General features: G+C 36.5%; 3 protein-coding genes across 5 annotated transcripts in view; all 3 read left to right on the forward strand.

Annotated features, from left to right (window-relative positions):
• Window positions 1–1,132: 1,132 nt before the first annotated feature.
• Window positions 1,133–5,753, forward strand: LOC112514972 (argininosuccinate synthase, chloroplastic). Of its 2 annotated transcripts, XM_025121626.1 has the most exons (9): window positions 1,133–1,222; window positions 1,354–1,446; window positions 1,955–2,096; window positions 2,541–2,589; window positions 3,269–3,451; window positions 3,851–3,925; window positions 4,012–4,197; window positions 4,301–4,389; window positions 5,009–5,753. In XM_025121626.1, exons 1-9 carry the CDS (start codon window positions 1,162–1,164, stop codon window positions 5,568–5,570), a joined length of 1,440 nt encoding a protein of 479 aa, XP_024977394.1. In that variant the 5' UTR covers window positions 1,133–1,161; the 3' UTR covers window positions 5,571–5,753. The 2 variants fall into 2 exon arrangements, with proteins under 2 accessions (XP_024977394.1, XP_024977395.1); XM_025121627.1 differs by lacking the exon at window positions 1,354–1,446.
• Window positions 5,754–8,213: 2,460 nt separating this feature from the next.
• On the forward strand, window positions 8,214–13,241 carry LOC112514376 (adenylate kinase 4). Of its 2 annotated transcripts, none has more exons than XM_025120813.1 (6): window positions 8,214–8,434; window positions 10,068–10,213; window positions 10,303–10,422; window positions 10,529–10,696; window positions 11,618–11,707; window positions 12,951–13,241. In XM_025120813.1, the coding sequence occupies exons 1-6, from the start codon at window positions 8,320–8,322 to the stop codon at window positions 13,047–13,049; spliced, it is 738 nt and encodes a 245-aa protein (XP_024976581.1). In that variant the 5' UTR covers window positions 8,214–8,319; the 3' UTR covers window positions 13,050–13,241. The 2 variants fall into 2 exon arrangements, with proteins under 2 accessions (XP_024976581.1, XP_024976583.1); XM_025120815.1 differs by lacking the exon at window positions 8,214–8,434 and adding an exon at window positions 9,728–9,752.
• Window positions 13,242–15,184: 1,943 nt separating this feature from the next.
• Window positions 15,185–21,646, forward strand: part of LOC112514980 (WD repeat-containing protein DDB_G0290555) — a 6,826-nt gene continuing 364 nt past the window's right edge. The window contains exons 1-12 of the mRNA XM_025121634.1: window positions 15,185–15,425; window positions 15,590–15,705; window positions 16,210–16,239; window positions 16,333–16,469; window positions 17,011–17,190; window positions 17,301–17,364; window positions 17,463–17,570; window positions 18,460–18,613; window positions 19,284–19,373; window positions 19,738–19,793; window positions 20,876–20,933; window positions 21,438–21,646. Coding sequence (XP_024977402.1) covers window positions 15,344–15,425; window positions 15,590–15,705; window positions 16,210–16,239; window positions 16,333–16,469; window positions 17,011–17,190; window positions 17,301–17,364; window positions 17,463–17,570; window positions 18,460–18,613; window positions 19,284–19,373; window positions 19,738–19,793; window positions 20,876–20,933; window positions 21,438–21,646 — 1,284 coding nt within the window. The 5' untranslated portion in view covers window positions 15,185–15,343. The remainder of the gene's footprint in view (window positions 15,426–15,589; window positions 15,706–16,209; window positions 16,240–16,332; window positions 16,470–17,010; window positions 17,191–17,300; window positions 17,365–17,462; window positions 17,571–18,459; window positions 18,614–19,283; window positions 19,374–19,737; window positions 19,794–20,875; window positions 20,934–21,437) is intronic.

Consider the following 21,646-nt stretch of genomic DNA (forward strand, 5'->3'; position numbering starts at 1 on the left):
TTTATGTATGATAAATACTCATGTACCCTCCTCGCTGTTAATATCACTCAGATGACATTTGGTTCGTTGGAATCCAACGGAATTTGAAGGAATTGAAATGGTTAATTCCATTCATATGTTGGTTCATTCTTTGAGTTTGACAAGGAATTTGAATTCCACATATGATGGAATGTAGATTCCTTAGACTTCTAACAAAGAATTTTAATTATCTCTTACCATTCCATCCCCTCCTATCATGATCGATGTCACCATCAGTCGTTGCTGCCACCGTTGTCACTGTCATCGCCGTCGTTACTATTATAGCCTTCACCTACACCACCACTGTTGTCGTAACCACCGCTACCACCACCATCATGGTCAGCAACAGCAACAACACCACCACCACCATTGCCACTACTACCAGCACTACCGCCAACCACCACCATTGACACTACTAGCGTCTCCACCCCACCATCACTATTTTATTCAATGAATGAGTAGACGTATTCAAACTCTATTAACATATTTCACTCTAATTTCTGCCAACTCCAAGGTGCATGGTCAAATATGATTAAATTTAATTTAATTGCTTTAACGTATTATAATCCCGACATATTTCATTATATAAACCAAACGATGTATGTATTTTATATTTCATTAACGACATATTACTTTCACAGCGTTTTGTTATGAAATTTCAAGTGTAAAAAAATAGTCTCACGGGTCTCACGAAAACATGTTAGCTTCATATGAACCCAACCCTATATATGTATATGTTTTATGGACCTATTGCTTAAAAAACTATGTTTATTTTATGGTCTTTGTTTGGATAAATAAACACGATTTTTTATTGAATAAACAAAGTTTTTACGATAATTATTTTCAAAGGAATTTTTTATTGAATAAACAAAATGCCGCTCACATGACTAGCACGTGTAGGCACTTAATGGCATATACTAACAGACGTTGGGGTCAGGGACCATAAATCATAACGAAATGCAAACCACATGGTTACTAGTGTTAATTGTTAAAGTCAAGGGGCTAAAACAGAGTTCTTCCAAATCACAGGGACAATATTTGTAATTTACTATTTTTTTTAACCCTACTCATCACTGTCAGATAAACACACTCTGCGTGTGAAGGAGTAAACAGATACACAACGCAGCCACCACTGACACTTCAATGGCTCACTTGCAAGCTGTGACATCTTCCGTAAATCCCCTTGCTCCTGCTCCAAATCGAGGTAATCTATCTGCAAATTTGGTATCAAATTAGTTCAGATTCTTGCTCCACTGTGTTTTGATGCTTTCTGATTGTTGTTGTTCTTCGATAGATCATAACCGTTTGTGAATCTGTTGTACGTTTTTTTCGTAGAATGTAAATTAGGGGCTAAAGCAAGTGAGTTTCGTGGAGTTCCATTTGTTTATCGTAGCACTAGGAATCTTTCGCAGGCATGTAAAACTCAAGGTACTTTTGGCTTAATCACTTCATTTTTTTATATATATTTTGCAATTTTCGACGTTCAGTATCCTGGTCGCTTCTTCGTAACTCTTTATAGAACTACTAGCAATTTGGTGTTGATCACCATGAGAGAAAAGAGGATCGAACTGAGAATATTTGTATTAGAACAGTACTTTGAGCTTGAGCAATGAGCATACCCTAACAAATTCGCCTGTGAAAGTTCCTTTTTGTCTGGTTTATTATTATAATTATTTTATGGTTTTGTCTTAGCTGTTCTAATTGAAAAACCGATTTCCTATTAATTTTTTCCTTCAACAAATTTGGTTAAAAGTTAATTTGATCAAGAGAAGGGAAAGGTGACTTTGGTAGAGGGAAAAATTAGTAGGAAATGGTTTTTTCTGAGTAGAATTTAGGGACACTAAATGCACCTTAATATGTGCATTCTAGGGCATAAACCCTATATAATATTGGTGGTGTGAAAAAGCCTAATACAAGGAATGTGTTTGATGGGCAGGAATTCGAGCAGTGTTGGCCAGTGATAAGGAAACAGATGCATCAAGTGCCACTAATGGAAGGGGTCTACGTGGTAAATTGAACAAAGTTGTCCTAGCGTATAGTGGTGGCTTGGATACGTCGGTGATTGTTCCTTGGCTAAGGTACAATTATACGTACTTCTATCCATACCGAATCCAAGATTGGATTCTTGGCCCTCCATCTGCCCTTCATAGGCAAATTTGGGAACTTCACTGAAGTCTAAACCTTGTTGGAGATTTTCACTTGTGGATTTTTGGCTTCAAACAAAGCAAAACAAGATTTTTCTTTGATTAATTATCATCTTATGATACTCATTCAACTTATTCTTATGTTGCTTATTCATATAGAGCTTGCAAATTTCTGCAACAATCCATGAACTCATGCAAATTTGAATTTTAGGCAGTTTTTAGTGTTTGATTCATATTATAGTAGGATAATTTTTTGTTCACATGATGAACGTAATGCGTTTCTTCAGTTAGTTATTAGTTTCTATGTGTTTTTCTAGTTTCATGTTGCTTGCCTCATACTGCATCTGAGTTCTCCCAACTTTGCCTTCAATGTTGCAGGGAGAATTATGGCTGTGAGGTTGTCTGCTTTACTGCAGATGTTGGCCAAGTAAGTTCTATAGAATGTTTTTATTTAATTCAGTTGGATTGATTGGCTTTTAAAACATAATGTTTGGCTTTTCATTGCAAGCAAAGCACTGCTTATATGCCAGAAAACACTACACTTTACAGGAACAGCCAAATTCGGAAAAAATGCAATGTATGATGGTTGTTTTGCCTATACATTACAAACATTTGTCTAAAAGCATTCATCCCGGCAAACTATAGTGTTTTATTAGAATTTTTGCAAGAATGGGTAACGGTTAGAGATCTCTTTGAAGATTTGTGTAGAATTTTCTGTCTTGATTAACTGGAAAATGAACACACACATAGGAAAATAACTTAGGAATGTTTACAAACAAACCCCTAAAGAATATGGTATTAGCTCAACGACCCTTACAGATGTAAAATTTCACATTACTCCTTGGAAAACTATGTAATTGCTGGGTAGTCCTATTAACTGAATTAACAACCGCCTCTGTGGTATCTTCACTCTCGTTAGCTAGTTTGTAAAAAAAGCCATATAACTCGATCAATCTAGTTCATTTGTAAATAAAAGTAGACTTGATGGTCGACTTCACTTGTGTCATCTTATTTCTTTGCATGCCATCAATCAAGAATGTGTGAGCGAGAGACCCATATATCGCTCACCTCCTGTTATTCAATCTTTTTCTATTATTTGTTTTTAGGGGATCTCGGAATTGGAAGGTCTGGAAGCGAAGGCCAAGGCAAGTGGAGCCTGTCAATTGGTGGTGAAAGATTTGACAGAAGAATTCGTGAAAGATTATGTATACCCTTGTTTGCGAGCTGGGGCAGTATACGAAAGAAAGTACTTGTTGGGAACGTCAATGGCCAGGCCTGTTATTGCAAAGGTGAAGTTCAAAATACATGTTAAGATAATAGATAGATGCTGATAACCTACTAAATATTAGTAATTAAACTAAAACAAGTGAAATGATCCCCCTCCATTTCTGTTTAAGGTAATCTACTACTCCATCAGTCCCAAAATCTATTTCCACAATTCATGTTTAGTTTGTCCTGATATAAGTATCCACTTTCAAAAGTTAGTGTCTATTTTCCAATTCTATCTTTAACTATGAGATGGAGAATTTCTTACTCCCTCTGTTTTAAGTGTAAAATTGTCATTTAGTGAATTGAAAAGTGTAATAGTAAAAGTTTCATTTTTATTATGGACGTTTATTTTGGGACGTTGGGAGTAGTTTCTTTATTCTGAAGTTAACTGAAAGATGATATGTGATGCAAATACAAAGGCAATGGTGGATGTAGCAAAAGATGTTGGAGCAGATGCTGTTGCTCATGGATGCACAGGAAAGGGAAATGATCAGGCATGCTTCAAAATAGCGTCATCTACAATGTGGTACTTTTCTACATAATTTTCATTTTTTGTGTGTGTTTTCTTGTCCCAGTACAGGTGCGTTTTGAGCTCACGTTCTTTTCCCTTAATCCTGATCTCCAAGTCGTGGCTCCTTGGAGGGAATGGGATATAACGGGAAGGGAAGATGCTATTGAGTATGCCAAGAAACACAATGTGCCTGTCCCCGTGACAAAGAAATCCATTTATAGTAGAGACAGGAACCTATGGCACCTCAGTCACGAGGTATATTCTCCTTCGTTACTTGAGATTCCCAGGCTTATTTGTGTCGAGCAAAATGAATCTTTATTTCTTCGGCTTTATTCATCTTTTTTCTGTGGCATTAAAGGGAGATATCTTGGAGGACCCTGCAAACGAGCCCAACAAGGATATGTACATGATGTCTGTTGACCCAGAAGATGCGCCCGACAAACCCGAGTAAGCTCTCTTTACATTTTTGTTTTTTTTGTGGATTAAGGTTTTGCTTTATATATAGGAAAGTTCAATTGCAAACCTTTTTCCTGTTGCGAACCGGGGGGACAAAGGAGAGTGATGTGTCCCTGTTTGCCCACATTGATCATCTATACTATATTATAAATCATTTGAAAAAGCTTATAAAAACCATTTTTATGCATCAATTACTGCTTATTGATGCATGTACTTAAAATTCAAGATTACAAGTAAATTGTGCGTAAGTACAACTTATTTTCAAATTTATATTTATTTTTATAAAACATTTAATAGAAAATCTTAGAAACCATTTTTTATACATCAAGTATAGAATAAATATAAGGGGCATAAATGAAAAGATTTTTGGAAAAAACCTGGAGGTTATTGAAAGAGCTTTCCAAAAAACTAGCTTGAGTTGTGGCTAACCAAACGGGTTAGTTTGGGCTTTTTCAATAAGCTCAAAAAATAAGTTTGATAATGGTTGACAAACATGAGCTTTATATGTTCCAGTTCCAGATGCTACATGTTATGAAGTATAATAAAATCCTAGCAACACCCATTGATGTAGACATTTTGTCGTTAACTGCAATTATTGCTATTACATTAGGTACCTTGAAATAGGGATAGTTTCCGGAATCCCTGTTTCCATCAACGGAAAAGAACTCTCCCCTGCATCTCTTTTGTCCGAGCTCAACGACATCGGTGGCCGACACGGTATCGGCCGAATCGACATGGTCGAAAACCGTCTCGTTGGAATGAAAAGCCGCGGGGTCTACGAGACTCCCGGTGGGACCATCCTTGCCGCCGCTTGCCGTGAACTCGAGTCTCTCACCCTCGATAGAGAAGCCATCCAATTCAAAGACACCATGGCCCTCAAGTACGCCGAGTTGGTCTACGCAGGCAGGTGGTTCGACCCGCTTCGTGAGTCCATGGATGCATTCATGGAGAACATCACGAAAACCACCACCGGTTCGGTGAGACTCAAGCTGTACAAAGGCTCGGTGATCGTTGCTAGCCGGAAGAGCCCGTATAGTCTGTACAGGGAGGATATATCGTCGTTTGAAAGCGGGCAGATTTACGATCAAGCTGATGCTGCTGGGTTCATTAAGCTGTATGGATTGCCTATGAGGGTCAGAGCAATGCTTGAAAAAGATTTGGGTAAGAAGTGAAATCTTGATTCATGCTTTGTTCTTGAATTGAGAAACTTTATGGGATTGTAACATTGAATAAACCACTGGTCTTAGATTTTGAATTGGTGATGTTATTGTTCTTTGAGTAAATTACGTTTTTAGTCCCTGTGGTTTGTTGGAATTGCTGTTTTTGTCTCTATACTTTTGATTTTATGATTTTTATTCCTATGTTTTTTTAGTATTTTATTTTTTGTAGTTTATTGCTATTTTCATCTCTTGTACAGTTATACTTATGGGTAGTGATGGTCAAAAACCGGTCCTGGGCCGGGCCGGATCAGTCCGAAACTTTCTCATAACCGGCTATTCCCGGTCCTGGTCGAAAATGGTAAGACCGGTCAAGGGACTTCATAAACGGTTATGGGCAGCCGGTTCTGACATTAAAAAATAAGATTTTTTTCAATTTTTTTAATGATATATATTTTTAATACATTATAAAATTTACAATTTGGTCAATCAAAAGGAACTCAGTAGAAGATTAGTCTGCCTTGCTTTAGGAAGAGTTTCACTAATATGGAGACGAACTGGAATAACGTCCGATATTGTTTCTGGAACTCGACCCTAAGACGGATCAGAGAAGAGTGAGGAACCTCTTGCTGGTTTTTTGAATTCGACATTAGGAAGTGTTTTCACATCTTCAACCGATATTGACTCATCCCCATCTTCAAGGAAGAGATCGGTGACCCCAAATTTGGTGACGCCGACACTTTGTGCTTATTTCTTTCAAACTTTTTGTTTTTATTCATTTCATATTTGCATCTCTACCTTTACAAAAATCTTACGGGACCCGTTTAGTTTGCAGGATTCGATGGGATTTGAAATCAGATTTCATTCCAATTCTGCATTTCATTTAAAAGAAAAACCAGAACTAAAATCCCGAGATTTTAATGACCCACAAGCATTAAATCTAGAAATCCTGGGGGATAGTTTGTATTTCAAGTGAAATTTATATGACTTGTCTGTAACAACGTTCTAAAATATGTTTAAAACATTTTTTTTATTAATTAATTAATAAAAGGTAATTTAATTATTTTTGTAATTTATTCTTATCAATTTCTATATCTATAAATAATATATTCAATTTCATTTTAAATCATACAACATAAACTTGTCGAAATTTCCAATTTTTTTCACGAAATCTAAATCCTTAAAAAACATTCTGTCAAACTAAACTCCTTATTTTTTTTGAAGTATATAATATTTATATACGGCAAATAGAGCAAATAAATTCACACACTCTCCTCACATTTGGTGTGGTTTAAACCTCTGGCCTCTTAAGAGGGCAAAAACTCACATACCGCTAGGCCAAATGATCTTTGGTAACTAAACTCCCCCTTACCTCTCATGTAAGCTTTCAAAACCATCAGAAAGTATAACCTGGCCTGAACATGACAAAAATACATTTTTTTTTTGTTACACCACAAAATTAGGTGGAACAAAAAATAAGGAAGATAGAACAAGATTGTTAAATTACTAAATTGTTCATATCAAATTAAAACTCTAAAACATTTCATAATTCTTTCTCTCGTCTACGGGGTTGTTTGTTTACCTCTTAATAGTTCCATTAAGAGACGGCTTCTCAATCGTTAACATGTGAATCTTGTTTGACAAAAAAATCTGTCTCCTAATAGTTCTAAAACCTTTGAATGATTTTGTACCCTGACCCTCCCTTAACCATTCAACACCCTAATTTTATTATAAACAATTAACAAACAATTATATTTCATTTTGCACTATATCATGAGAGTCACTTAATCATTCTGACCACTTAATCATTCTGCATCAAACCATTCAACAATTGTCAAACAACCTCTACCTCAGCCTCGTCCATCCAATAATCTACATAAAACCTTGAAAAAAGAAAGAGTCAGAGAATCACACAAAAAGGGAAGACAAATATATATTAAAATGGATGCCAAACTAACCACATTTTTAATCACATCCGTTGAAATCTAACAATTTAGATGAGGGTTGTTTGTTTTTAACTTGATAGTTCCATTAAGAGGCATTGTCTGAAATCGTTAGACGAAAAAAACATGCCTCTTAATGATTCTAAAATCCTCAGAACGATTTTATAAAAATCTTGGGATTCCCTTAATCATTCAGCGCCCTAAGTTCGTTGTAAATAATTACCAAACAACTATAGTTTATTTTAGACTATATCATGAAAGTCTTTTAATTTGACAATTGCTGAATGATTTGGTACATAATGATTAAGTGGTCAGAATGATTAAGAGGCTCTCATGATATAGTACAAAATGAAATATAATTGTTTGGTAATTGTGTACAATGAAATTATGGCTCTTAATGGTTAAATGAGATCCATGATACAAAATTATTCGGAGGGTTTTACAACCATTAGAAGACATATTTTTTCTGCCAAACAAGATTCATCTTTTAACAATTCAAAAATTACCTCTTAATAAAACTATTAAAAAGTAACAAATAACCTTAATCATTCTGTACCAAACCATTGAATTTTGTTTTTGGTTCTTTCCTGTTCTATCCCTAATTTGGATATAGATCCAAAGAATTTTAAATAGTTTTGAAGAAGGGTAAAAGTGGAAATCCGTGGGTACACTTTTTCGTATAACGCATGCTTGAAATCGAAGCATATCTAAAAGCACCGAACTCCCCCTCACAAAGCAAACGGAGATGCTCTAAGAACAACTCTTCTCTTTGATCCCAATTTTCTGAAAGATTTTGCGACTGAAAAACCCTAGACGGAGGTATGGCAAGTTCAGCGTCGGCGATTTTGGAGGATGTTCCGTCGGTAGATCTAATGACTGAGCTGCTTCGTCGTATGAAATGCTCTACCAAACCTGACAAACGTCTCATTCTCGTTGGTAACCTCTTCTTCGTGCTTTCATTTTTTAAGCATTTCCATCTGAATTTTGTTTAACAGAGTTTTGGTGTTGTTAATTTGCTCAGATCCGATGTGATTTAGTCAACTGAAGAGTTTTCTGTTAGGAGTTATTATGTTTCTTTTTTGTGTTTCAAAATGCTGCATATACGCAAATTTCCTAAAAGTGGGGTTATCAGGTGTTTGATTTTGGATTTGGTTTAGTTAGAGATTGTTGTTTCTAAAGGAGATTGCAAAAGCATTCATTTGGATAGGGAGGAGGAAAATATAATAGCCAGATAGACAATGAAATCTAAGGTAAAATTCATAAGGGGTGGTTGAAGCGAATAGAATGCATAGTGTATTACGAACAATTCAACTTTTGGTACAACTATTGCATGTAATATGATGGAAGCGATTGGGGGCATATCATAGAATGGCAACTGAAAGCGAGAAGAAAGGTAAGGGGGTGGGGGGGGGATTCTATTTATATCAACGTTACTGTAAATTATGTGACATATTTGTATTATTCGTGGTAAAAGGGTATTTCATTTGGCTTGCTTTCTGGCTGATTAGTAGTTCCATCGTTAATTGTCCAAGCTGCAATATTGACTTGAAAAATGTACTGGCTGCAGGCTATTTAAAGCTGATCATGTTTAATTGGTCAAATCTTTTAACTGTTAATGAGTTTGTTAAGGAGTGATTAACATTTGTAAGCATTACACTTGCATTAACTTTAAGAAAAACCATTGTAGCTGCAGAAATTCTGGAAAAAGCACTATACTTTAAAAACTTCGATTTTCAACCATTGAACTTGGTTTGATCCTGGAAAACCCTTTTGTGGTTGCATAAATTGGGGTGGACATCTTCAGTTTTTCCAAGTATACTGTTTCCTTTTGGATTTTTGCAACAATGATGGTTTCTTTAAGTTAAAGCAAAGTGAAATAGTTACAAATGCTAATTAGCCGTTCTATAGATGTGAACAGTGAACACCTTTTCGGTCCATTTCCCGCTCGGTACTTATATAGTTATATGAGTATGAAGTTTGTCTAAGCATGCAAAAATATGGATCCCCTTTATTTTAAAGTTTTTGCCACCAATGTGTACATGATGCCACCTTGCTTCTTATTTAGCAACACATTTGAAGGTATATTTTTTCTATGAATTATATAACTGTATGGTATTAAAAGAAAGTAAAGAGGGATTGAGCATTAGCAATTTACTTGGGTTCATCAGATATTTCTGGATCTTAATTACAAAGATTTGCGAACCTTTTCAGCTGCACTAGGAGTCTGTTCAGAAGTCCCTAGACATGTTTGAAGGTGAGTTAAGTTCACCAGAGTCTTAGCCTAGCAGGTCTTAATCATTTTCCGAGCTTTAACTTCTCAGCACCTGATATTTTTTTTCATTAGTTCTTTCAAATATGCCTTAAATGTAGAATTATCATCTGGGTACGGAAGATTGTGTCATTGTGTGATTAAGGTCGTACTGGACCTGAAGTCTGTTATATTCTATCGTGTCCCCTTTCTTGAAATCGTGGATGGTTTTGTGAATCTTTGAAATTGTTAGTGGAAGTTGTAGATGTTTTATTTATCAACTATGGTTGCCATTATAACTAAATATGCTCTATTCTGCAGGCCCCCCTGGATCTGGAAAAGGCACCCAGTCACCAATTATCAAGGATGAGTACTGTCTGTGCCACTTGGCCACTGGTGATATGCTAAGAGCTGCTGTTGCTGCTAAAACCCCTCTTGGAATCAAAGCTAAAGAGGCTATGGACAATGTACGTATCTGCTGTATGCATGCATATGATTTATAGAAAAGCACCTGCTTCTTTGTGCTTACTTCCTACTCTGTTTGTTGTTTCCTTAGGGACAACTTGTTTCTGATGAGTTAGTTGTGGGGATAATTGATGAAGCAATGAAAAAGCCGTCATGCCAAAAAGGTTTCATTCTTGATGGATTCCCAAGGACCGTGGTTCAGGCAGAAAAGGTACTTGCTTTCTTGGCAACAAGATGCTAGCCCAATCGAGTTTCTTCTATTTTTATCCCACATAATAAATCCTGAATGTGCTTTTATGTAATTCTTTCTTATGCAGCTTGATGACATGCTTGAAAGGAGAGGGACCAAAGTTGACAAGGTGCTTAACTTTGCGATAGATGATGCAATCTTGGAGGAGAGGATTACTGGTCGTTGGATCCATCCTTCTAGTGGTAGGAGTTACCACTCCAAATTTGCACCTCCTAAAGTTCCTGGCATAGATGATGTAAGTTTCTCATGTTCCTTCATTTGCTAAGAGTGGTGAAAACATTCATACAAGCTCTACCTGTGAAGAGTGTTAGCAACATATAGCATCCGTATATCAGCATGTAGAAATTGACAAAATAAAATAGAAGTATGGACATGTAGTTTGAGACAAACCAAAATAGAAATATGGACATGTATTCTGAGACAAACCAAAATAGAAATATGGACATGTATTTTGGGACAAACTAAAATAGAAATATGAACGCTAACTTTGTGAGGGAGCCAGTAATTTCTTGCTAGATGCATTTGAAGATAGCGAAGGTGAAACCTAGGAACCAAGTTGTTGAAACCTAAGAATCTTAACTAAAAAAAGGAAAACCAGAAATCTGAAGAGCGTTGATGAAAGCCAGTGTGAGGCTTCAGGCCTGTTTGGTAGCAGCTTAATCGGACTTAGTGGCTTGATGATATAGAAAGTGGCTTATTTAGTAAGCTTCCAGGGAGAGTTTTATGCAAAAAGCCAAGTTTTTCCTAAACCTGCCTCTCCCAAACAAAAAACTTCCCAATCTATACAGACAACTTTATCCATAAGGACTTGATGGAAAACCAACGAAACAGTCCCTTCCTTGTACTTGAACCTTTTGCACCAAGTGTCTGATACCTCAGTGGTATCTTTCCAGTTTAATTGTGATGTAATTGAGGTCAATCTTAATTTTCTGTTATTATAAACCTCGTTTTTCCGCTGTGTGACATGGTAGCAAGGTATCTCTAGTGCTCTTTGTCAAACTCCACTCATATCAGTGGACCTTTTTTACTTTCTCTACTATGAAAAAATCTTTGTTGTGCGACTGGCCACCTATAAATTGTAAAGCAAGTTCTTTACGGTTGTGTTTTGTGGTCTAATGCTTTCCCTTATCCTTACCTGGTTTCTAACTTCTTGAAGGTCACTGGAGAACCTTTGGTTCAACGTAAAGATGACACTGCAGCTGTTTTGAAGTCAAGACTGGAGGCATTCCATAAACAGACTGAGCCGGTATGTGCCACTTTTCGACTTGCGTTTTGCTACTGCAAAGAGCTGGATATTACGATAACTAGATCAAAACAAGCTTGATAAAGTTTTCATGATCTATGCTTTATTCTTCCCTTGTGTTGTCTAGAACCTTAAGGGTGCGTTAGAGTGAGGTAGGCAGGTGAAAGAATTGTGTAAGGTTTTAGGGTTTTAATTTGACATGGGTGGTTTAGTAATTTACTAGTCTTGCCTCATCACCTTAATTTTTCTTCCACCTATTTTGGTGGGAAAAAAATATTATTTTGTCCCACCGAGTCCTGTTCTGTTCTGTTCTTGTCTAACATCGGGCCAAGCATGGGACATAAGTTTTTGTTCTCTCTTGTCTCGCATACCATTTCCCATTTTGTCTCGCGTACCAAATGCAATATTGGTTAAGGCCAATATAAGTTACATTCCAGCTTCAAAATCAATTTAGTTTCCAAAGCTTATGGAGATATTATTAGTCTTGACCATGGTAAACCTTATAGCAAGAAAATATAGACTAATGATCGTGTTGAAATTGTAATATAACTCGTTTCTGAGCATCTGTTTTTCCTTGAATCTAAGCAGAGTCTATTATGATAACTTGTAACAAGTATGGCTAATTGGCTATACAAGAGCTAGATACAATACTGGTTTTGCACAGTTTATGCAATATTGGTTTTTTTATGTCCTCTTTCTGCTATTTTTTTCACTATGCACAAGCAGTGGGTTTTCACGAAAACTATTTGGAGGTCAGGTCTGTGTATATCTCACCCCCCCCCCCTCTCCCTCCAAGACCCACCTTTGGGTGGGATATAATAAGCTTGTTTGATTTGGTTTACAACCAGCAGACCTTCATGTATATGTGTACTTGAAGTCAGTCATCTTCATTCACTATAATGGATTTGGTTGGTTGAAACATTCGTCTAGTAATCAGCACTTGTGATGTGGGTCCGTTTATCAACACAAATTGGCTAAGACGCTAACCGGGTAAGAGGTTTGGTCTGGGCAAGTCCTGACTGAGTATGAGAGCCTTTCCTTTCTTACCGAGTCAGCATCTCGTTCATCATCATTTTTCAGTCAAAAGTGTATGGTAAACAGCTTCACCCCTTAGCGGGTAAGCGTCTCTTACCCAGTAAGAGGTGGTCAGCAATTAGTAACGACCGTATAGTGTTCTGGCATGCTGTTGTATGTGCAATGTATTTTCTGCAATAACTTTTGAAAAAAATCCGCATCGGGTGTGCAGGTCATTGATTACTACAAGAAGAAAAACATCGTGGCAAACCTTCCCGCAGAAAAAACGCCTCAAGAGGTGACGGCAGAGGTCCAGAAAGTGCTATCGTGAGACGGTTCTTTTGTTATGAGTTTAGTATTAGCATCGGATCAGACGTTTGGAGATCGGTGTATCGGAGTCTTTTTGGTTTTCCATGATATTTATATGTTGTATGATGAGATGAAAGACATGTAGGAATGACTTAAACCATCCCCTCTCAGGCTTTTTGATCAACTCTTCAAATAAAGGCAGTCTTTAGGTGCATAATGGTTTGTCCTTGTTCACCCATGTTTTCCATTTATCTTTTATCCAATTTGCTCTGGTGACCATCTACCAAATGCTTATCGGGTAAGAGTCATCATCTTCACTTATCTTACCAGATTTCATTTTCGACCATCAAAATAAATTGTTGGTAAACGTCTTTTACCTGGTAATTGTTAATCGGGTAAGAGTCTTTTTCTTTCATTTATTTGGTAAAATTCTTGGTTCTTACGGGTTGTTTGGTAGTTTCTGAATGGTTTGGTGCAAAATGATTAAGTGGTCGGAATGATTAAGAGACTTTCATGATATAGTGCAAAATGAAATATAATTGTTGGGTAATTGTTTACAATGAAATTAGTGTGCTGAATGGTTAAGGGAGGTCCATGATGCAAAATCATTCAGAGGATTTCAGAACCATTAAGGCAGACTTTTTTTTTTTTTTTTGCCAAACAAGATTCACTTCTTAACGATTCAGAAGTTGTCTCTTAATAGAACTATTAAGAGGTAAACAAACAACCCCTACTATACTTTTTAGCGGGTAAGATTTTTTGGTCTTTGTCATGCTCATATGGTAAGATAAGTGACAATCAAGCAAAATATGAATATTTTTACATGTTATACATATTTTTACAAGTTATATAAGAAAATGGATTTATTCAGTGATGAGAAAAAAGAAAAAAAAACATGAATAGGAGTTGGAACTGGATTGACAATAAATTAGAATTTTGGGTTGCAAACAATGATTTTATGAAGAGTTCATATCTAACTATATAAGGGGCTATTTACTTGAATACTTACTTGGTAAGTGTTTATTGTAAAATTTAACATTATCACTTATTTACTGGGTAAGATTTTTGTTCATCAAAACGGCATATATGCCACAATTTAGCTGTTAAACGCTAACCATGGTAAGAATCATCGTTCTTACTTACCAGGTAAGACTCTCGGTCTTTGATTTTACTTACCGGGTAAAGTTCTTGGTACTTGTCATATTCATCCGGTAATGGATATATGCTTTGGTAAGCGCTTACCTGAATCAACGTTTGATAAATGGCTTATTATGATCAAGAGTTGAACTTGCATAAACTCCTTCCGACAATTGTGGCAAAAAATATAATGCTTAAAACGCTTTTGGATTCACTTGTAACAATGTATAAAATATTTGACAAAACCTTTTAGAAACCATTTTTTATGCATGAAATACTGATTATTGATGCATATTACTTGAAATTTAAGATTACAAGTAATTTTTTCATAAGTACAACTTATTAAATCTTTATTTTTGAATTCGTGCAACTAAATATAGGTAAACATAATCAAATACAAGTTAAACATCCATTTTAAATATATAAAATCTTAATTATAATTAAGATAGTCATTGATTTATAACATAATATTTAATTATTATATTTATAAAAAATTATATTATTAAACACAAAATAAATTATTTTGTTATTAAATCTAAATTAAATTATAATAAAAAAATTGAATTAAAAAAGTTACACAAAAAAACGAGTACTCTGAAATAGTTAATTTGATACTAATATCGATTTAATTTTTTCAAAATTTTGTAATATCTTCAAATTTATATTTCATTTAAAAATAAAAAAAATATTAATTTTTCAAAACCATATAAAATCGTATTATATCGATAGAGATAAATAATAAAAAATAAATATTTAAATAAAGATTTACGTTGCTGTATTACGTGACCATTCTTGTCTATGGCTGGGTAAAGCTTCAAATTGGGCTCATTTGGCTAGGCTTAGTCCAAAAACCTAAGGAGATAGGCTTATTATGATCAGGCCGTTCACTTTTGCTAAATTACCAAAAAGTCCCTAAGGGTTTCTTTTTTTGTGTAAAATGGAGTAAAGCCTTGCCAATAACTCATTTAACGAAAATACAAACCTACTCCGTTGCTGCCGTCGTCTGCTCCGCCACCACCACCGCCGCCGCCGCCGCCGCCGCTCTCCGTTTGCTTATTAGTCTTAGTCATTCTATCTCCTCTCGTTCGCAGATTGCGTTCTTTAATTTACTCATCATTGAGTGAAGTACCTTTTCTTACTCCATCATTAGCTAAGCTGGAACTCAAACGAGGTTAAAAGATGCCACGAACAACCACCGTAGAATCCGCTGGCTGTCCTCCGCTTCGCGCCCTAACTTTCGATGTTCTCGGTCTCATTAAAGGTTAGATTCAACAATACTAGCTAATTTACGTTTGAATTGATCGTTCTGTGTTGTTAAACATTTGTGAAATTTAAACCGAACATTTTTACATATTGTCCTCGTAGTTAGATACATGTATGTAACTGCAGCGGTCTGTTTTTTGTTGTTTTACTCCATGATTGCAGTTACAGAAGCTCGGAGTCAGCAAGGAGGAGTTGCTAAGGTGGTAGAGAGATGGGGGGAGCCTGACTCCTCTCGATGCGTGCTTGCCGCTTCTATGAATGACCGTAAAATTGATCCTGTATGTTCTACATTCCTTCATATGATAGTTCATTTCAAAATTTGTTAAGACTTGCATATATTTCATTCATATCTTCTAGTTTCACAGTTGAAAATTTGCAGTATGCTTTTGAACATGTAAAAGTATGTAATAGAAGATTTCAAATGCTTTTGGTTTGCTTGATAGCATTGCTTCTGGTGATTTTGGATTAGAAATTATGTATAGAAATGCTAATAGTAGTCGAACAAATCTATTCTCTTAATGGAACTTCTGTTGTACTTTTGGTTCGAACAGTCAAGGGTGTGTGTGTGTATATATATTAAAGCATAAAAGGCCAAACACAGTTAGCTAATCACACAGGGAATGATTTTAGTTGTCTTTGGCTTTATGTAGATGCCAAGTTTTAGCAATGTAGAAAGCTAGCAAATCAAGTTTTTCAACATGCCAATTTTTTGTTAATGAACTCTCCTCATCGAGTACTGCTATTTAGAGCTCTTAATCATACTTTTTGCTACTTTTTTGCAGCTGTTAGCTGTTGCAAGGAAAAATGGCGCGGTAAGTTTATAGCATCAATCATAAATCCAAACCGTTGCTCGATTAAGCACTTGCATGGTTTGTGGCCTCACTGTAGTTTTCTGTACGAAACAGATTGAGTTACTTAGCCCTGTTAATGGAGATGTTCGAGCTTCTTTTACCATTAAGAACCAAGCTGATGTTCAGTCTCAAGAAGATGACATTGTTGGGTTGCATTTATTCAAAAAACGGACCTCAGAGTCATCATCCAGGTATCTGTTTAGATTATACTTTCTTTGGCTTAAAAGACTTGCAACATGTTTCTTTTTAGGATGCTCCATAAGAATTGCAATGTTTGCTGTTTTGGAGATTGTGTCATTTCTAAAGTCTAAAAAGCAGTCGGTCTCACTTTGCAAGAATGGCCAAAATTTTGAGTTCTTGTGGGATGGATATGGAGAGCAATTGGTTCTATTTGCATATTGTACTTCACTTGTTTTTATCGCCCTTGGAATGTATGTGAGTCCTTAATACGACAAGATAACAAACTGAAAATAAAACACAAGAAATTGAAGCTATACTTGATGCTTTTTGCTGTCAAATTGTATGCTCTTTCATTGCACAAAAAGTAATTTTCTATTATAGTGAAGTTGAATCATGCAGGCTTTGTTACATGTATATTTGCTAAGTTGCAGAATGTTGTTTTTCCATTTGTTAGTTTATTTTTGTGAATTACTACTTTGTATCCTGTTGGTTATAATATTAATTTCTATACAAGAAATGGTCATTTATAGAAGATGTTGCATCTTGACGTAGGTCGTGCACCTTGCTTACATGCACAATGAAAGGGCTTACAAGCCTGAGATCTACGATAATTCCGAAATCCCCAGGGGACTCGACTTGTGATGATCCTCCAACAACATGGAATGTGTGTGCAGCTGGTAATGTCTTGTGTTGTAAAGTGGATGAAAGTGAAAACTATGCCTTATATGGAGGGTGAGTCTTTAATTAATTATTTTAATTATATTTATTTATGCTCAACTGTATGAATAGGAGCATATGGTGGCTTTCAAATACTGTGATATGACAAGTTTGCTACACCTCAGGAAGGGAGTAGAGGTTAATATCTGGGATCTTGCGACGCATACGAAAATCTGGACGGCAAAATCAGTAAGTTCATTTGTTTTCCATGCACATTTTTATGGTTGTGAAGGCAAATGCTTCATCTATTTGTTTACCATGTGATTTTTTCTTTATCTACCTTGCAGCCTCCTAAAAACAGCCTTGGTATATTTACACCTACTTGGTTTACTTCTGCCACATTTTTAAGCAAAGATGATCACCGCAAGTTTGTGGCAGGCACCAACAGCCATCAGGTCATTTACCAAAACCGTATAACTTCAGCTGTTCATTATATGCTTGTAGATGTATTGCTTATGGACATGTTAGGAAACATTTTAATTAGTAATTTAAAGCATCCTGATCATATAGTCTCAAATTCTGAGATATTGTACTCAATATGAAAATCAAGGTCACTAGTGAACCTGTGAGAAAAGATGGAACCCCCAGATTTACTCTCCAAAAGAGCCATTGAGAGAAGGGAGGTTCCAACATATATAGAGGAGAAATGGTCCAAGTCTAGCCAATGTGGTACAACAACATGCCCCATCCAATGGAGGCTAGACGGATACAGATTGTCGCAGGGTGTTGAGAGGGGGATAGACGAGTACAGATTGCCCCAGAGTGTGGGCACAGTTTGTCCAAGAGTGTTGAGAGGGGTTAGACAGGCGAGGGGCCTAGATGAGTATAGATTGCCCGACAGTGTGGGAACAGATTGTCTAAGAGTGTTGAGAGGGGGGCTAGACAGGCGAGGGGGCTAGACGAGTACAGATTGCCCCAGATTGTCAAGTCCCCTGAGTGGTAGACCTTGGCTTTGATACCATCTTATAATACGTGGAACCCCAAAACCTCATAAGACATGGAACATGTGATGTTATTGAATTTGAATAGAAAGCATGATGCTAACTTCTTGCTAGAGTCTTACTCTTGCATCCATACGGTTGTCTGTTTGCCTTGGACTTTCATGATAACGGTGTACCACCTGTTGTCTTAGATGTGAAGGCACATCCTGATTTTCTTTTCGTGAGATTTGCTGCTGTACATTATTGCATATTGTTGTATTGTTTCTTGAGTAAGGTTTCCATATATGCCATATATGCTTTAATTTAACTTTCAATATATATCTAAATAAAATAGTATATGTAGGTACGTCTCTATGATATGTCTGCTCAGAGAAGACCTGTCATGTCATTTGATTTTCGCGAGACCCCTATTAAGGCCGTCACTGAAGATCTAGATGGTAATACGATATACATTGGGAATGGGTCTGGTGATCTTGCATCTGTTGACATACGCACAGGTACACAGTTTTCTAAACACTTGCTATTTCCGTTGTAGACTTTTCCACTCCTAAAGCAGAGAACATCCTGCAGTTTGTGTATTTTTGCAACCAAAATCCGTAATAGACCCTGGTTATATTTTTATCATAAACACCGAAATCCAAAGAAAAATGGAATGTTATCAGTAACCTCTACCATGATCCATACTAATGCTATGATATTTCATTGCTTGGTGGAGATTAATTCATTTTATGGCTTGTCATGGACACATGGCAGATTCTCTGATTTAGGTTGGTTGCAAAAATACACAAAACCTTTTCTTGTGCCATTTGCTCGCCCATAAACTGTATCGGTTTTCTAGTGCCGATGATTATGATTTCTTTATATTTAAGCAAGCATATTTAAGAAATGTATGTTCTTTTTCTTCACACGACCAAGAAATGAGGGGCTGTTTGGTTCAGACTGGGGACTGAAAATGAAAATGGGGATGAATTTTCGTTACCCCTTTTTAACCTGGAATGAAAATTTGGGCTTATGGGGGAATGAGCCCATTATACTATAGAAACAGTTTCTTTTATTTTCATTCCCATTGATTACTGCTTAATGCCTCTGACCAAACACCCCCTGAATGTTGACTTGTGTTCTATGCAAGTTATTAACTTTTTACCTTTGTTGGTTGAAATGCTTAAGGGAAACTACTGGGATGCTTTTTGGGGAAATGCTCCGGAAGCATCAGATCAATAGCTAGGCACCCAGATCTCCCAGTGATTGCCTCTTGTGGTGAGTCTTCTTTCAACCACTTCATATTTTTGATGCACTGTTGTATTTCTCGATTACCTGTTATATTACCTGCTTGCACACACCTTTGTTTCGTGCACAACTCGGGGGTCTTCATGGAAACAGCCTCTCGATCCTAGTGGTTGAGGTAAGGTTTACATACATCCTGCCCCCTTCTAGAGCCTACTTTCAGGTGGGCATATAGTGGGTTCATTTTGGTTCGGCCAGGGCAGGCTTATATTTCTGTTGCACTCTGGTTTATATTCAAGGATATCATATTTAATTTATGGTAGGCTGATGTTTTTTGATGATTATTTCATCTTTAGAACGTTGATATGAGTATGACTAAGCTAACATTTTGATGTAGGACTCGACAGCTATTTACGCATCTGGGATATACAATCAAGGCAGCTACTCTCTGCGGTATGTTGGTATACCGTATATACTAATACATGCATATTTCATTGGATGATATTTGAAAATTTCAAATCTGTTTTATCTCAGGCCCTTGTGAAGGGCATGGTTGCACCTGAGAGTTTGATGGATAGATGATAGATGTGTATATATTCGAGCAGGTGCAATGTCTATGTATATGAAGAATCCAACGTTATGAACAATAGGAACATTTAGGGGTTGTTTACCCGACACATAGGGACTGTTTGGTTGGTTTTACATTAAGTCCTATACAGATTAAGCTATCTCTGTGGATTAATCTGTCTGAATAGATTGAGAAAGTTTTTGTTTGGGAGGGTTTTCTCATAGATGGAAGGAGCATATTTGGAAAAAACTTGGCTTTCTGCGTAAAGCTCCCCCTAGAAGCTTACTTAATAAGTCATTATTTATATTATTAAGCATTACCAAACAGTCATGTATAGTTGATTAAATAAGCCGAGTTCCATTATGCTCATTAAGCGCCTAACAAACATACCCTTACTGGGGTAAATCTGTAAATGCTTACCAGCAAGAGTCGCTATCTCACTTACCTTATCGGGTAACATTTTCGGCCATTAAAATGGATTGTTAGTAAGCTTATTTTACCCGATAAGCACTTACCAGTAAGAGTCTTCTTCCTTACTTACCCGGTAAGATTCTTTATTCTTGCTATGCCTCTTACTAGATAAGATTCTTGAATTCTTGCTATGCCTCTTATCGGGTAAGATTGTCGGTCCTTACCATGTTCACAAGGTAAGTGATCCCTCGTAAGCGCTTACTGGAGCGTTTGGTAAACGGCCCCTTACATTTGGCCATAACTAACTTCACAATCATAAAGATCGTTGAATCTGGATATGAGCTATCTGTTTTTTTAGATCCAATGGTTGTGGCATGTTACGGTATTCTCCCTTCATTCTACATTTGGCATTGAAGTATGGGGATTGCTTTTAATTTCAAATTTGAATTGAATTATTCGGGTTGCATTAAGCTTTATTCTGCTTGTGATTTTATTGGAATAAGGTCGTTTTTAGCTGCTACTAATTTGATGGTATTGCAACATCGAATAAATGCAGGTCTTCTTAAAGCAGCATCTCACAAATGTCGTCTTCGATTCTCATTTTAACGATGAAGGTTAGTCTCTTTCTGCAATTGATTCTTGTGTTCCCCTTTGTCGTTCTTATAATATTCGAAACGATGCATAACACCATTACTCCCTCGGTCCCAATACAAATGTTCTCACAGTTTTAGAAATATGTAATTATTAGATCTTTTAATCAACTACATGACATATTTACCCTAAAAAATAGAACGAGCAAGTGTAACTTAGTTGGCAAAGGGGTGGGGTGACATTGTCCAAATACAAGACATGTCCCTGGTTCAATCCCAGCCCCTCTGCTAGTCTAGTGAGCCAAAAAAATGCCCCCTCACATTAGTATCCTTGAAGGAGGGGTTCTGTGTGGGGTCGGTTGGGGTTGTCGGTAAGCTACTTTTTGTGCAAATAATAGAATGAACAAGTAGTGAAATTGTAGAATTGGAAAGTAGCACTTATTTTTTAAAGTTAATATTTTTTGGACTAACTGAAATAAAAAGGGCGATTATTTTACCTACAATTTGAATGTCAACCTGCATGAACAGAAGTTGCTTCTGTGGCCCCTCTGCCTCCAAGTGAGGTAAAAGATGACGAAGAGCTAAAAGACGGAGACGAAGAGGAGTCGCCACCCGTTGTTAAACGGAAGAAGAAAAAATCCAAATCATATGCCGTAGATGGAACCGAGGATGAGCCACGGGAAAAGAAAAAGAAATCCAAATCATATGCCGTAGATGGAACCGAGGACGAGCCACGG

The sequence above is a fragment of the Cynara cardunculus genome, assembly GCF_001531365.2.
Source record: "Cynara cardunculus var. scolymus isolate 2C chromosome LG 6, CcrdV1, whole genome shotgun sequence".
Taxonomy (NCBI): domain Eukaryota; kingdom Viridiplantae; phylum Streptophyta; class Magnoliopsida; order Asterales; family Asteraceae; genus Cynara; species Cynara cardunculus.